General features: G+C 38.3%; 1 protein-coding gene across 1 annotated transcript in view; it reads left to right on the top strand.

The window, feature by feature from the left end:
- DDX10 (DEAD (Asp-Glu-Ala-Asp) box polypeptide 10) overlaps positions 1 to 16824 on the top strand; it is a 275033-nt gene that overhangs the window by 242797 nt on the left and 15412 nt on the right. Inside the window, exon 17 of the mRNA XM_011984743.1 lies at positions 9491 to 9630. Within this exon, the coding sequence (XP_011840133.1) occupies positions 9491 to 9630 (140 nt within the window). The remainder of the gene's footprint in view (positions 1 to 9490; positions 9631 to 16824) is intronic.

Genomic DNA, 16824 nt, shown 5'->3' with positions numbered 1-16824 from the left:
GAGGCGGGCGGATCACGAGGTCAGGAGATCGAGACCATCCTGGCTAACACAGTGAAACCCCATCTCTACCAAAAATACAAAAAAAAAAATTAGCCCAGCATCATGGCAGGTGCCTGTAGTCCCAGCTACTCAGGAGGCTGAGGCAGGAGAATGGTGTGAACCCAGGAGGCGGAGCTTGCAGTGAGCCGAAATCTTGCCACTGCACTCCAGCCTGGGCAACAGAATGAGACTAGACTCCATCTCAAAACAACAACAACAACAACAACAACAAAAAACTGTAGTTCATTCTAACATTGATACTCCTTTGAGCCTTAATCATTTATTTAGTTTCAATTATATTCTTTTGTGTATAGTATTGTATATTTTTCTAGTATGATACACTGCTTCCTTAGATGATGTAAATATTTCACATTTCTGCTTATGTTTAGAATTTAGAGAAAGCAGGAGGGTCCTTAAGGATATGACTGCCAAACTGCTGGAAAGTCTTTTCCCAGTGTGCACACATGGGTTGATGGTAAATGTTAGTATAGGCATCATCACATGCATTTCTCTTCCAGTGCTCATAACAACCTTGAATGGTAGATGTCAGTGTTCAGATTAAACTGATGAGGAAGCAGAAGCTTCCTGAGTTAATGGCCTAAGGACACACAACTAGCCATTAGTGGAGCCGAAGTCAAATTAGTGTCTTGTGACTCATCTCCTATTATAGTGTTTATTATTGTAAGAAAAATAGTGAACTGGACTTGCAATTTTTCTTTTACTTAATACCTTATTTAGTGTAACATTTCTCAGAAAAGACAAGAAATAAAGATGATCAATAAGATGCACCATTATTTAATAGGGCATTATGAAATTGTAGCATCATCAGTATCCTGTTGGGCTCAGTAGAATATTCGTATATTAAGAAAGCAAGTGAGTAAGCAATTTAGGAAGAAGAATGAATTTTGTGCAAAGCAGCCTTAGAAAAAAATCTCATTTTGCTAAAAGTCTTAAGGTTAAAATGCTGAATCAGAGTCCTTTACTGGCGTGCTGTGTCTCAGATTACATTCTTCTTTTATACCAATGCTCAGCACCCAGGAAGTGTGCAGTAAACAGTTGTTAAATGAATATTCCAAGTTCCGAAGAGCCGTCCAATTTTGGAATATGCTCTTTAGGGCTTTGCATATTCATGTGCCAGCCCTTTGCCTGCCATTCTTAACTTTATTCACTGCATGCATATTTATATCACTTCCTCATAGTCCTTCAGTCAGATATTCCCATTGTTTTAGAATGATGAGAAAAAAAATAAAAGTATTGAGAGGAAATTGTGTAAGTGCTACTTTATTGAAGGGACCAATTCTGTACTGAGGTGGCATTTATCTGAATTTACCTACTTGTTCCTTAATATGGCTTTTATCATTCCCCAGCATCCTCCATTGCCTCTTTTTTTTTTTTTTTTTTTTTTCCTGTTTTTCCTTTTTTGAGACAATGTCTCGCTCTGTCCTCCAGGTTGGAGTACAGTGGCGCGATCTCAGCTCACTGCAACCTCCACCTCTCAGGATCAAGTGATTCTCCTGCCTCAGTCTCCCGAATAGGTGGGATTACAGGTGTCCACTACCATGCCGGGCTAATTTTTGTATTTTTAGTAGAGACAGGGTTTCACCATGTTGGCCAGGCTGGTCTCGAATTCCCATTGCCTCTCATCCCCTCAGATTTCTATATGGTTAGGCGGCCAGATCTGAAATGTGTTGCCTTCCTCTCATTTGCTGTGTCAATTGTATACATTAATGCTGGCTGTTAGGAAGGGCAGAGATGTTTCTGAGCAAGATCCCCATAATTGTAGGGGATCAAGGTTGGGATTTTAAAGTACAATTAAGCCAGTATATATTAGAGGTGCACCCAATACATACACATTTGGTCATATACCAAAGATGAAGTATGTAAATCAGTATTATGCTGTAACCCAAATCACCATTGTAGAATAAATTTCTAGGAGGCAGATAAACTGAAATTATTTTGAAATATTTTTGTTAGTGTTACAACATTATTATTAAAAGGTAATGGGGCCAGGGTGTTAAAATTTAACATTATGGTGTGGGAACCATAATTTCTCAGCACTGTCAGTTGCTCTTATGTTTCCTATTCTGCACATCTGCCTTAGTAAATACATACTCACTTTCAGTGATGCATTTAATAACATCACTAACCTTTTTGTGTTCATAATTCAGAAAAATTTTTAATTTCTTCTGTAAATAATTTAGTGCCTAGGATTTATAGCTTGGGGAAATCTCAAAATCAGTCTCTCTTTAACTACTGAGGATGGTCATTTATCCCTAGCAATCATTTTTTATCTTAAATTTAAAAACTGTGAAGAGTTAATGCATTCTTAGAAAGTTGTTTTGAAGTTTTCTTAGTGGTACAAAGTGTGTTTTGATTGCCTCACTTTTCTCTAAAATTTTCTTTTTAATCTTTACATTCCTCGTTGGAATAAAAAATAGTTTATAATAAATTTTGGAATTTTTCCTCTTTGTGAAATTTCAAAGTTGACATTTTGCTTTTAATTCATACAATATGGGAAGACTTTAAGTCCTAAATAGAATCAAATAACTAAAATTTAAATTCATTTCTTAAAGGTTATTTTGTTTTTATAAATGCTGTATGGCATGTAGGAATGTAATAAAGATAATTCTCTGTATTTAGGCTTTTAATACATTTTCTCACTGATAATCACTGACAGCCTAGCATGACTAGGGCAACAGATTAATCAGGAAATTTGTTTAAAAAATCAGGCAGTGGGTCTCTAATACATTAAATATGTTTTTACTCCTGTGTCCCATTTATATTTGGCGTCAGATGACAGACAATTACCACGTACTTTGCTGAGTTCTGGGGGAATGGAAATGAAAAGTGTGTTATTATGTAGCATATTTTAGGGTCTTACTGTGTGCCAGGTACTCTTAAGTGCTTTACCTATGTTGTTTCATTTCACCTGCACTGTCGTCCTATGAAACAGATGCTTTTTACAAGTTTTACTGAAGAAGCGATGCTTAGAAATACTTGATGACTTGTGTTATCAGGTATAGTATAAAGAAGCATGTTTGGTCTTTTTCCCTGGTTCCTGGCATAGAACACCCTTAAGCCCCTGGGATTTCCTGAGTGACAGGAGTGTCTCTGGTTATTCTTAAGAAGTCCTTTCAGCACTTGGCGTTTATACTAATGAGGTGGCTTAGGGTGGTGTCTCTAGATAGCTTCAGGGTACAGGCTGGTTACCAGAGAGACCAAACAGTTGATTACAGGTTGGGGCTTTTAGCCCTATTCCCCCATCCTCCCCGGAAGGGACGGGTGGCTGGAGATTGAATTATAAAAGCCCTTGAACAGTGAGTTCAGAGAGCTTCTGAATGGGCAGACACATTCATGTGCTGGGACGGCGGCCCACCCAGGAAGGGCATGGAAGTTCTGTGTCTCACTCACACCCCTTCCCCTGTCCTGTGCCTCACTCCCTTGTCCTGTGCCTCACTCCCACCCCTTCCCTTGTCCTGTGCCTCACTCCCACCCCTTCCCTTGCCCTGTGCCTCACTCCCACCCCTTCCCTTGTCCTGTGCCTCATTCCCACCCCTTCCCTTGTCCTGTGCCTCACTCCCACCCCTTCCCTTGTCCTGTGCCTCTTCCTCTGGCTGTTTCTGAGTTTAGGCCTTCATAATAAATGGGCAATCATTAAATAAAACACTCCTGAGTTCTGTGAAAAGTTGTAGAGAATTGTGGAACCTGAGATGGGCCTGTGGGAACCCCTGAATTTGTAGTCTACTGGCCACGGTTGTCTGAAGTGTGGACAGTCTTGTGGGACTGAACCCTTGACCTGTGGGATCTGTGTTAAGACACTCTGCATGGTTACTGACAGAATTGAGTTGTATTTTTGGGCACCTGTTGGTACCTGTTGGATTGGTGTGAAGAGGCACCATGCGTTTGATGTTAGAAGGCACCACAACAGGCAAGAAGCAGCAGAGGGTGTTCCAGGAGAGGAATAGCATGCACGAAGACTGGAGCTGGAAAGAGGCTTGACTAGTGCCAGGACCTGAAAGTACATGTGTTGTAAACCGGTGTCTTATATTAGCACATGTCAGATTTGAAATCTATTTCAAAATTCTAATTACAACACAGAATTGGAGTGATCGGAATTGGGGAAAGAATACTTGCAGGAAGACCCATTAGGCAGCTGGTGCAATATTCTAGGCAAAACAAAAACCAAAAGGAGGCTTGGGAGCCGAGGATAAGGAAAGTGGAGATTACCACATGTGAGGTATCATAGGAAGCACCTGCATGTTTTAAAAAGCTTATAAAATACGCTTGATACTGAAAAAAACACTGTGCAAGCACATCCAAAGCTTTAATGATGAGAATTGAGATTCAGGGTGATGTAGGAGAAAACTCCTTGTGTATGTCCAGGTTTGTGTGACCTCAGTAAGTAATTTAGTCATCTGAAGCACAGTTTTGTAATTTCAAAAATGGGAACAATAAATCTTTTTGACCTACTTCATAGGCTTTGAAGATCAAGTAAGATAATCTATGTTAAAGCACTTTGTACGTTTGTTGTAGGAGACTGCCACATCTTGTTTGTGTTTCTTGCCATTATCAGAACCAAAACCAAAATAACCAGTCAGGTAACATTTCTGTTTTGGGACATTTTCACCTGCCCTACTTGTAAATGAGTTTTCCAACTAACTGTTTTAAGAAAAGTCATTCCTATTTTAGATGAAATAATTTCCTCAGGGGTTCTTAAACTGTGTTTCGGAAACTGCCAGTTATAGAGGTGACACTGATCTCTTCATGTGGGTGAAATGCTCCCCCTCTCTCTGCCCAGGGCTTTGAGGAGTGTGTGTGTGTCTGTGTGTGTCTGTGTCTGAGGATGATAGGGGGTTCTTGTTTTGAGCAGGCTGGAAGGGTGGAGAAAGATGGGAGAACTAGTCGGTGAGGGGTTAGTGGTGGCAACTTTCAACCTGGAAATATGAAGAAAAAGAAGCATGTTGACAGCCAGAATGCATAATCAGTCAGCCACATGTTAGGGGATCCATAAGGTGAAAACTGCTTTCTGTCTGTATCAAATGTTAGACATTTAGCAGGGCTTGTGGAGTTGATTCACTCTTGATTGACTGCTCCCCCAGAAATAGCAGAACCGGGCTTTCATTTTCATACTTACGTGGGTAACTGTTCGAGAACAGCTCATTTTGTTATCAGGTCAGGGACATTATTTTCTTCACTGCAGCATCTCCAGAACCTAAAAGTGTGTCTGCTATAGGTAATAGGTGCTTAATAAAGATTTGTTGAATGAAGACATCTCCCTCTTAATCCATTTGTGCAGTTATAACAAAATACCTTAGATTGGGGGTAATTTATAAACGACAGAAATTAACTGCTCACAGTTCTAGAAGGTGGGAAGTCAAAGATCAAGGTGCCAACAGATTCAGGGTCTGGTAAGGGCTTGTTCTCTGCTTCATAGCGGGACTGAGCAAGGTTCCTCAGACCTCTTATAAGGGCACTAATCCCATTCAGATAGGCTCTACTGTTAGGACCTAAGCTCCCCCGCCCTCCAACTTTTTTTTTTTTTTTTTTCCCTCCTGAGACAGGGCTAGCTAGCTCTGTCATCCTATCACCCACTGGAGTGCAGTGGCGTTATCTTGGCTCACTGCAGCCTTTGCCTCTTGGGCTCAAGCTGTTCTCCCATCTCAGCCTCCCAAGTAGCAGGTAACTATAGGAGTGTGCCACCATGCCTGGCTAATTTTTTTGTAGAGATGGGGTTTCACCATGTTGTCCAGGCTGGTCTAGAACTTCTCAGCTCAAGCAATCCACCTGTCCCGGCCTCCCAAAAAGCTTTACCTGTTAATACTATTGCCTTGGGGGTTAGGTTTCAACACATGAATTTTTGTGGGGGACACAAACTTCAGACCATAGCATGTTTTGTAAGGTATCCTCTCAGTGTTTATTAAACTGCTGTCTACTTTGTTTCTGTATTTAACAGAGGTCTGATGTGTACGACTATGCTTCTGTATATACTAATTCTCTTAAATATATTATGTACCTGTCTCAGTCACTTTGGGCTGCTGTAGCAAATTCCATAGACTAGTAATTTAAGCAGCACACATTGCTCAGAGTTCTAGAGGCTGGAAAGTTCAGTATCAAGGTGCCAGTAGATTTAGTATCTCATGAGGGCCTGTTTACTGATTTGTAGATGGCTTCTCACTGTGTCCTCACATGGTGGAAGGGGAGTTAGCTAGCGCTCTAGTTCCTTCTTTTGAGGGTGCTAATTCCATGCATGAGGGCTGCACCCTCATGACCATCGCATTGGGATTAGGGTATGGACATATGAATGAAGAGAGGTGCAAACATTGTCCATTGTAATACCCCTGTAATCCACAGAGTCTAGTTGATTCTCCTTCATTAATATCTCTCATACCGATCCTCCACCTTCATCTCCACTGCTACTTCCTTCGTTAATTATTACAGTTTTAAAACTTATATCCTTCCTTCAAATGTTATACCTTCCAACCACCCTTTCTATTGCTGCATTTCTAAGGTACTAATTTAGTTTCCTGCTAAAATACTTAAATGGTTTTCCCTTACTTACAGCAGTGAGTTTCCAGCCATGGTGTCCTAACACACTGACATGACTGGGAACTGTGTCAGGCAAACTTGTCTTCTCTTTGATTCCTGTATTAGATAGCTACAAAGTTAAAAAATCTACATACCCTCCTCACAATTTGCCCACAGGATATTCCTGTGGACAAAGGACAGACAGAACTCAGAGTCATCCCTCTGCTCATGTGAGACAAATGCTTCTCTGAGTGTTTCCTCTGCCCTGTTGTTTCACTGAGCCAGACTAAGGCACAAGCGACTTTTCCTCTGCCTCCACCTCACATGTAAATTGTGTATTTAGTAAGAGGCTAATCAGAGACTCAAAAGAATGCAATTGTTTGTCTCTTATCTACCTATGACCTGAAACCCCGCTCCCTGCTTCGAGTTGTCCCGCTCTTTTGGACAGTTGTGAGGTAATAGATATGTCAGAGAATATTTGTCTGACTCATGAAAATAAGTCAAAAGGAGGTAAAAACGAGGATGGTTCTGTCAGTCCAAAATATCTGAGACAAATCTTAACCAATTTAGAAAGTTTATTTTGCCAGATTAAAGGACACACCCATGACACAGCCTCAGGAGGTCCTGAGGACATGCGGCCAAGGTGGTAGAGGCACAGCTTGTACATTTTAGGGAGACGTGAGACATCAATTAGTATCTGTAAGATGTACATCGGTTCAGTCCAGAAAGGCAGGTCAACTCGAAGCAGGAAAGGAACTTCCAGGTCATAGGTAGCTAAGAGATAAACAGTTGCATTCTTTTGAGTCTCTGGTTAGCCTCTTACTAAATACACAAATCACATGTGAGGCGGAGGTAGAGGAATCATTCACGCCTTAGTCTGGCTCAGTGAAACAATAGGGCAGAGGAAGCAATCAGAGAAGCATTTGTCTCACATGAGCAGAGGGATGACTTTGAGTTCTGTCCGTCCTTTGTTCACAAGGAATATCCTTGTGGGCAAATGGCAAGGGAGGTATGTAGCTTTTGTAGCTATCTTATTTAGGAATAAAATGGGAGACAGGTTTGCCTGACACAGTCCCTAGCTTGACTTCCCTCTTGCTTAGTGACTTTGCCGTCCCTGTTTCCCTTTCACAGTCGCATTTTTGTAAATTATCTCTTAAATGATTCATGAAATAAAGAGACAGAGCAGCTAAGAATGTCCATTTACTTACCGTATATGGCTAGAAAGTACATACTTTTAGGCTTTGCTAAAAAGACATTGTACTACAGAATGTTTTCATTATGGTGATATTTTTAACTTAGTGACTTGTGTTGTAAATGATAGTGGTTTTGTTTGTTTGTTAATAAATTAAAGGTATTAGTCACATCATGCTTTCCATAATATAGGTATTATACATTTTATTGGTCATTGTCATGAATTGACTGTAATGCAGTGCAGACAATACGGTATAGCATCAACATTGCAATCATTTTGTAGGTCAGGAAATAGCAAGGCCTAGATGTTGTCAATTACAAGAGACACATTAAACAAAATCCAAAATAGCATTGTGTCCATTTGAAAGTAAATTTTTATTGCTTTGAATTAGTATTATTATGCTATTCTGAATTGTTATTCAATTTCTGGGAACGAGCATTAATCACTGGAAATCAAAGAAATCAAAGAATCATTGAAGTTTGTATCATTTGGTATGAAGAAGTATTGTAAAGATGGTAACTGAAAGAAACCCTGAAATTTTTTTAGTCCTACTTAAAATTTTCTGTTAAATGCATGTGCCACTGCTAGTTTTGGTTTATCTAGTAGTTGACAAAACCAGTCTACCAGAAATAAATTTGTTATGTGATGTTCATAACATAAATGTATAATACATTTAATTTTACATTATTTTGTTTTTTGACAAAAATAACCACCAAAAATTAAAAACAAAAAAAGCCCCCTTACCTACCTGCTTGCATGAAACTGAAAAGATCTCAACTTCCATACATTCCCTCCCATGCACTATTGCTTTTCCCATTTCTTGGTGTTCCTCCCCTTTTCCCATTGTTCTTAGTGACTTTGCACTTGCATTTGAATTTAGAAGACCCATCACTATAAATACACTTGTACACATCTGATGATTGTTGTTGTTTTGTTTTTAAGAGATGAGATCTCGCTCATCACCCAAGCTGGCGTGCGGTGGTGCAATCATGGCTCACTCTAGCCTCAGCCATCTGGCACATGAGATCTTCCCGCCTCAGCCCCTGGAGTAGCTAGGACTACAGACACGTGCTACCCTGCCCAGTTAATAGATCTGATAGTTTTTTAAGACTTATACTTTTGTGGTCGTAAAATCAGACAAATGTTACTGTACTCTTGCTTCTGGTCTTTTATATTTTCACCTAATATTTTTGGTAGTTTTGAAACTTAGATGTGTGGACAGGAGCACTAAAACAACTTTATATGCTGTTTCTTTATGTTTATTTTTATTTTATTTTAGAGATGTTGCCCAGGCTTGTGTGCAGTGACTATTCACAGGCGTGATCATTGTGTACTGCCGCCTCAAACTCCGGGGCTCAAGCAAGCCCCTTGCCTCATCCTCCTGAGTAGCTGGGATGACAGGAGCACGCCACAGCACTTGGCTTTTATTTCTTTGATAATTGAGTTGAATTACATGGAAATAATAAAATAGACAATTTTCTCCTGTATTGTATTTAAAGGACTGAGTAGTGATTTGCTTTCTGAATCTTATTTGATTTTATTTTTGAAATGATAAGGATTTTCATTCTCTTTGCAAATGGTTGTGGTTCTGAAAGTCACCTGCCTTCACCAGAATAGAAAACTTCTAATCTGAGGATGTCAATTAGAGGGGTATCCATTTGGGTCTGGAAATAAAACCTGATTATTTATCAACTGACTTCTTCAACTACAATTTCCGTTATTATTATTTTTTAGGCCAAAGATGAAGAGGAAGCCTTTCTGGATTGGAGTGATGATGATGATGATGATGGATTTGATCCAAGCATGCTCCCAGATCCAGATAAGTACAGAAGCTCTGAAGATTCAGATAGTGAAGATATGGAAAATAAAATTAGGTATGTTTTTACCATTGGTATGAAATGCATCCTCAATACTCACATGAGTCTTCTAATGAATCCAAAAGACATTACTAAGAGTTCTACTCCGAGATGTTTGTTGCTTTTTTTCTTTTTTCTTTTTTTTTTAAATATACCTTTACTTATATTCCTGGAAATCCTGCTGCTATTTTTTTTACTCATTTTGTTGCAGATTGTTCTAGAAATACGCTTTTCTGATCATGTTAGTGCCTTGTTGATCATTTTTATAATCCTTATTAATGGATATGTGTGATACATGAGTTGTGTTTTTCTTTTTTTTTTTTTCCTTATCTTTCTCTGAGTCCTTTATGCCTAAGTATTTGATGCACTAAGATATGTTCTCTGCAAACAGCGTTAGGGTTTTATTTTTTTTCATTGTCAAAGAACGCTATTAAAGATACTGCTAAAAATTGTCCTTGAATTTTAAGAAGGGGACATCATTCTTCCATATTCTTTTATATGGAATTAAATAACAAATAAAATACTGGAGGGGCTGGGCACCGTGGCTTATGCCTGTAATCCCAACACTTTGGGAGGCTGATGTGGGAGGATTGCTTGTAGCCAGGAGTTTGAGACCAGCCTAATCAACAAAGTGAGACCCTGAATCTACCAAAAAAAAATGGTTTTTAATAAATAAAATAATGGAAAACCTGTACAGAAACAACCTTTGACAAATTCCTTCACTTTAAAATCTATGGATTATTTATTTGCTACCATTGCCAGAAACAAATGAAATGTGAAGAATTGAATAATAGTATGACTTGCTTAGCATTTGTTTTCAGAGTACTATGTATTAGATTACGTTAAGAGTCTATTGATTTAAAAGTTGAGAATGTTAAACCTCATGCTCGATCTAAACCAATGAGCTTCTTTACGGAAGGGAGGTACTAGTGACAGATAGAATTAATATGATGGAAGAAAAGAGGAAGCTTGATGGAACCCTTGAAGTGCTAGCACAGGGAGTTTGGAGTTGGAGAAATAGGCCATAGGGAGTTATAATTTGTTTTAAACAAGAACATTATGAAAAAGTCTTAAAGATTTTCTTAGGTGAAAATGCTGTGGGGAGACAGAGTTACTCTTCATTTGAGTCTTATGCATATTTAAACATGAATTATTTTTTAATAGGGAAAATTCACTTATCCAAATGCAGTCTTCTGAGGTGATGCCAGAAACTTCCATTTGCTGTTGGACAACTAGGTGGTTGAACATATTAGCTTTATACAGCATGTGTAGGCTCTAGGTAGTAGACGTGTTTGCTTTACTACCACAAGAGGCACCACAGATGAAAAGAATTTGATTAGAATTTACAAAAATATATAAATGTTTGTGCCATAAGGATTAAATAATTTAGGTTCTGGGCATATTCCTAATCATTGAAAATTGACCTCTAAGAGTAAATGTACACACTGAGTTCCTTGGTGTATGTGTCTGAGACCTAGATGAACCCCAGTGGGGTCAGGTTTGCTGCCCCTTGGGTTCTTATATAAATGTACCTCTTCTAGAAGGGTTTATTGGGTCTGTATTTTGGTAGATGTGATTTAATGTAACATACATGACTTTTAGTCATTATCTTCCAAGTGTTTCCATGTAACTTCATTCCCTGGAAGGAGCATTAATTGGTTCTTACAGTTCTGCAGCCGTATTTTGCGTATCTGTCTAATATACCTTTAAAAGATAGAGTCAACCTTTGAAACCTTTGGTAGGATGTCAGCAATCCTTCTGCATTTGACTTATGTGGGTTTTTTCCCTAACATTTTTAATGATAGTTTCTGGGTCATCTTTCATCTGTGTACAGCAGGCATTTCATTTTCATTCTTCTGTCATTTCTTGCCCTTATAGTGACATTTTCATGCTACCACCTAGTTAATATAACTTGTTCTCTAGTAGCTTATGTATTTCATCCTGTTAATTAGCTGTAAATGTTTTGTACCTAGAAATTGTCTTTACATATTTTTTTTGTACCAACACTTAACTGCTCTAGCCTCACTTCCCACCCCTAATATTAATGTCATGGCACAGAGAATGCCTTGACATATTTGAATTGATTAATTGATTGATGAAGGAGATTTACAGGGTTAAAAAAGAAATGTAGTTGTAAGAGGCTATATCATTGGTCCTAATATTAATAGGTTGAATGATACAAGAGATGACAGAACATAGATGGAGAGTTGGAAGAAGCCGAGTTCATATAGTGTACTGGTGATGAACAAGAAGGTAGGAGTACCTTGAGAGATGACAAAGCATCTTAACTTAAAGACAAGGGTTCAGATGGAAAGTATTTAAGCATTATATGAAAATTACAGCAGTTTTAATTTCAGGCACAGCTAACAAGCCTGCATTAGTGGAGACTGGGATTGGTTAACTTGTTTTAAGCTGACAAAAAATTGTCTTTTGTTGAAGAGGAGGATATCAGCAAGGGCTTGATTACTGATGAGGGATTTTATTCCTGTAGTGTATGTAAGGGCTTCCTAGCAGGTTTTTTGTTTTGGCCTGTGAACACAGACATTGTCTAATCTTATAGCCTCCTTTTAGATGAAAAAACCAAGGCTTTAAGGGCTAAAATAACTTGTCTGTGGTCACAATAAAAGTTAGGGACAGACCAATGTGATCTTTGTTAATTAAACTGATTGCCTAGTTCTAGAATCTCAGGTGTATAGAATCATCCTGGTGTTGAGAGAGGTAGCTCAGGATAATGTCATTTGACTAAAGACCTGGTTCCATGGACTAACCATAACATAGACTTCACTAAACCATGGTTTCCCACCCTCAGCATTATTGGTATTCCGGCTCAGATAATTTTTTGTTTGGGGAAGGGTATAGGCTGTTTAGCATCATCCCTGGCCTCTAACAATACCATTTGGCACAACTAAAAATGTCTTTAGACATTGTCAGGTATCTCTGAGGAAGCAAAATTGCCTACAGTTGAGAAACTGGACTAGACCCCAGATGGCAGATACATATTACTGGTGCTTAATTTCCCCTGTCCTTCATTCAAAGTAGGCTATTTCTTTATTCAGTTCAATTTGGCCTAAGCAGTCCTCAGCACAGTCTCTATCAATCAATTGGAACTGATACAGAAGGTAAAACCTATTTGCCATTCCTGTACTAGCAGGCAGGATTTGGAATAAATTATAAGTAGTAACCTATGTCTGTAATTTCTATTTATGCTTTAATTTCCATTTTTCTCCATTTTCTGTGGTTTCTTTACCTCAATGGCGGTGAATCAAGATGTATGTAAACTAAAACCAAAATTGTTTTGGATAAAGAAAATGTATTTGGAAGATTGTATATACTAGAATTTTGACAGTAGTAATTGCTGTTGCTATTACTATTTGCATAGTAGCACCAGTACAGTTTTTCTGTATTCTTCTAGTTTGGCTACACCTTCTTTTTCTTTGCTTCTCATAAGCTGTATGACTATGTGCTAAGATCTTGTGATGTCAGCTTTAGTGGGTCCTTCTGATAGGTTCACAGGTTTTACTTGCTATGCAGTCTCTAACCCTCTACTCAGTAATTAAGGCAATGACTAGTACTCTGACCTCTTAGACATCATCACATCTCTCAGTAGGTTATTCTCTGGCCATACACTTAGCATTTTCAGAGATGAGTTCACTCTTAGGGGACTAGATAGACCAATTAGAAAGTAGATATTAGTCCCAAATTAAGTAGCATGAGCTAGTTTCTTTGAAAGTTTTCTATGGGTGTTTCTTTTTCCTTCACTTTATTGACACGCGTAACTATTCAGCATGAGTAACACTTTTGTTGCTCCATGTGGAAAAGACACTGTCAGTTGGAACTAGGCAATGGGGAGCCAGATTTAGTGGAGAATGACAGAATCTGGGGTCAATAGTTCCCCCTCAGGGAGGTCTGACAGGATTTTAAAGAGTTTGTACTTCTGCCTTCTTTCTCAGTTCAGTGCATAGCTGCAATAGAATTTAAACTACCTTCGACCCTCTAGGATTATCAGAATTGTTATCTCCAGCACTGAGATTTCGAAAGAGTTCTGATGTGGATTCAACTCAGTTTAGTTAGCATTACCAAAAGAGATCTTGCTTATAATATGGTTTCAGGGACAATGAAAATTATATGACTTTGGGTTTCTTTTGATGAGCTTTAAGAATGCTACCATGAATAGTTTATTTATCCTCAAAAACAGAACTGTGAAACAGGGGACCAGCTAATCTACCCGTAGTACAGAAGTAGTTGGGGCCAGATGTCCAAACTCCATTTAAGGATCTGGGCTTTCATGTGCTATTTTTGACAACAGGTGTAGAAGCGAGAGCTTGCTTTGATGTTCTGTGGCTTTTTTGCTCATCTTTATCCATCTTACACATTGGTCTAGGCTGCGTTTTACTCTGGCTTTCACCTCTCATTCTTTCTTCGAAAATGTGGAGTTAACACAGGTAGAATTAATAGATGTTAGGATTTGTTGTTGTTGTTGTTGTTGTTGTAGACAAAACAGCTTAGTAGAAAACCCAGCTCTCTGTTTCAGTGGGCTTTGTGACATTCATTGAATTTATTGGTCTGCTGGGAACTGCACAGAATCCTGTGTTCTTTCCTCCAGTAAGTTTTGCAAGAGTTTTGTACCTTTTTAGGAACGAAGACCTCAGATACTGTAATTGCCTTTGGGCTTGTGAATGATTTTTCATTTCAAATTGTCCATGCGATAAAGTTACATCATGTTCAAAATAAAAATATTTTTAAAAGCTTCTATATGGGGTGCCAAGGAATAGAGTAAGAATCTTCTGCATTATTTAAATCATATTTTACTTAAGAGTTAAGAATACCCACTTGATCTGTTAGTCTCTGGATTATAACATTTCTTCCATCCATTCTTTCAACTAAAAATGTTTTAGTGCCTGTCATGGGCCAGGCATGGATACAGAGGATAAAACATTAAACAGGAAAAGTGTCTTTCCTGCTTTCACAAAGCTTTTTGTTCCATGGAGGTTACGGGTAGCTAAGTAAGCAATTACACAGCAGTGTGATGGATTAGTTTGTGGTTTGTGCACTGGGGGAGGCGGAGGGAATGGAGTAGGTAGGGAATGAACATGGAGACCACATAAGTGATGGGTCCAGTCTAGGTCTGGTGGATCAGAAAGAGCTTCCTGAAGGCAGTGATGTCTACACTGAATCAGACTTAGGTGTAAGTGTTAACTGAGCAGAGGGGAGGGTAAATTGCACTTCTAAAAAGTGTGGCCTCTAAAGTGAGATGAGTGTCTTGAATCATATTCCATTTAAAACTCTTCTTTCAATAAAATTGCTTCTCACAGCTGTGCTTCACAGGCTGAGAGACTTGACTCGGAACATATAAGATTAATTTTTGTATATCTAGTAGCATTTATCATGTTTGGTTTTTGGCCATCTTCGTGTGAATTGTTAATGGTGTGAAAATTTGCAAAGTATTAAATACAATGAAAAAGAAACAGCTAGATGTTCCAGATATTCATTATCCAGTCAAATTAAGGTTTTAATATTTATAATCTTAACCTTTTTCAAACAAAAAAAGGAAAAAGAAAAGGTGGTGACTAGACTCTTGGTACCTTATATCAATCTTTGCTTTGCAGCCTACGTTCTTTAAGGCAGGTGGCTTTATCAAGAATTCTTACATGGTATAGGGTATTTGGTAGATTATTCTAGGTAGCATAAGACCAATTACATCTGTAGTTTGTACTGAGGCCATTGTCGTCATTTAGATATGATAACTTCTATATGGATTGATACCTTTTCCTGTACAGAGTAAACGATTCCACGTCTAAATATAATTAGGTGGTTCTTTTAACCTATTTTTACACACCTCTGAATCAAAAGACTAATCAAGGTTTTTGGTCTGCATGTTTGTTCTTTTATTTGGGTTTTTGTTTTGTTTCTGAAAATCTGTTCCATATTCATTTGTCTATCTTTTGAGTGAACTTGCCTGTCTTTAAAAATGATCTCTTACATGAAGTAGATGAACTACTTTAACCTCTGTGGTTTCTCCTAGTATTGAGTTCTGTGACAGCTCTTAAATAAGTTTTGCTCAGTACCTATTCTAAGATTTTATAGTCGGCTTCATAATTTGTGGGAGGCTTTTCACTTGGAAAACAAAGTTCTCAGAAGCCATTTTCATTTCCTTGTTTTTGGCTGGAGCTAAAAGAGCTTTTTCTTAGTCTAGATGATTGTTTAAAAAAATACTATTCACTACGGTTTCCAATTACTTGAACCTCTACTTGATTGAGTCTCATTGTGTGTAGCAGATGTAGAAAGAAGTTGGCTCAGCTTAATTATGTAGTGAATTTATTGTGTGCCTGCCATTCTTTCCTCTTACTCTTTTCAACTTCAGGAGTATATGCCCCATTCTCACATGCCGAGCAACTTTCAAGAGAAAATCTTAATCATTTCTTACTTGTCAAACATTTGAAAATAAGAACACTATTTGGAGAAACTCCCGAGGCAGATTGTTGGGGTGGGGGTGGGAAAGGCAATATTTGTCTTCGGACTTTTAGAGAAAGGTTGCTACACACTGGGCAAGGAGGATGTTATTTTCTGGGGTGAGGGCTGAGTTAAGATGGGGAAGACATAGTGTGAGAAGTTGGGAGTTTAAGAAGCTACTCTTTTACTGTTACTGTTTTTGCCCTGTGCTTTCTACTCTACCATTTAATCAACCATTATATAACTCAGGACAGTTGGGAGCCTGTCGTTTTTTCAGAAGCACCAGGATCTCTTAAGAAGGACGAATAGCTCAGGATGGCATGAGGCTAAGATGAACCACCCTTGCTAGTAGGGTTCTCTAGCAGCTGCCCTAACTCTGGTGCACTGGAACTTTGTTTTCACTGAAAAAACCTTTGTGAATGACTTCTTAGGATGTTTCTTTTTGTCATTTCACGTTGCATTCACATAGAATGTACTCGTGCCTAATGACTGCAAACTTTCCATCCCTTGGTTACACCGTAATTTCCTTGCCCACCTCCCTTTTAAAATTTTTAGATTGTATCCATGATTAGGTTTTTGGTTCTTGTTTGGTTTTATTTTGTTATTACAAGTAATTTTAATGGGTTTTAATTTTTGTTATTGTAAGTAATTTTTAAAAATTGTTAGTAAATTTTTTAAAGGTTGCTTAGGTTTTGGGTTCTTGTGTGATTTGATTTTATTTTGTAATTATAAGTAATGTGTTAGTGGGCAGCTTTGTTGAAG

This window comes from Mandrillus leucophaeus, unplaced genomic scaffold, assembly GCF_000951045.1.
Source record: "Mandrillus leucophaeus isolate KB7577 unplaced genomic scaffold, Mleu.le_1.0 Scaffold273, whole genome shotgun sequence".
NCBI lineage: Eukaryota > Metazoa > Chordata > Mammalia > Primates > Cercopithecidae > Mandrillus > Mandrillus leucophaeus.
The sequence above is the reverse complement of the archived record's forward strand: the minus strand, read 5'-3'. Positions and strand labels throughout refer to the sequence as shown.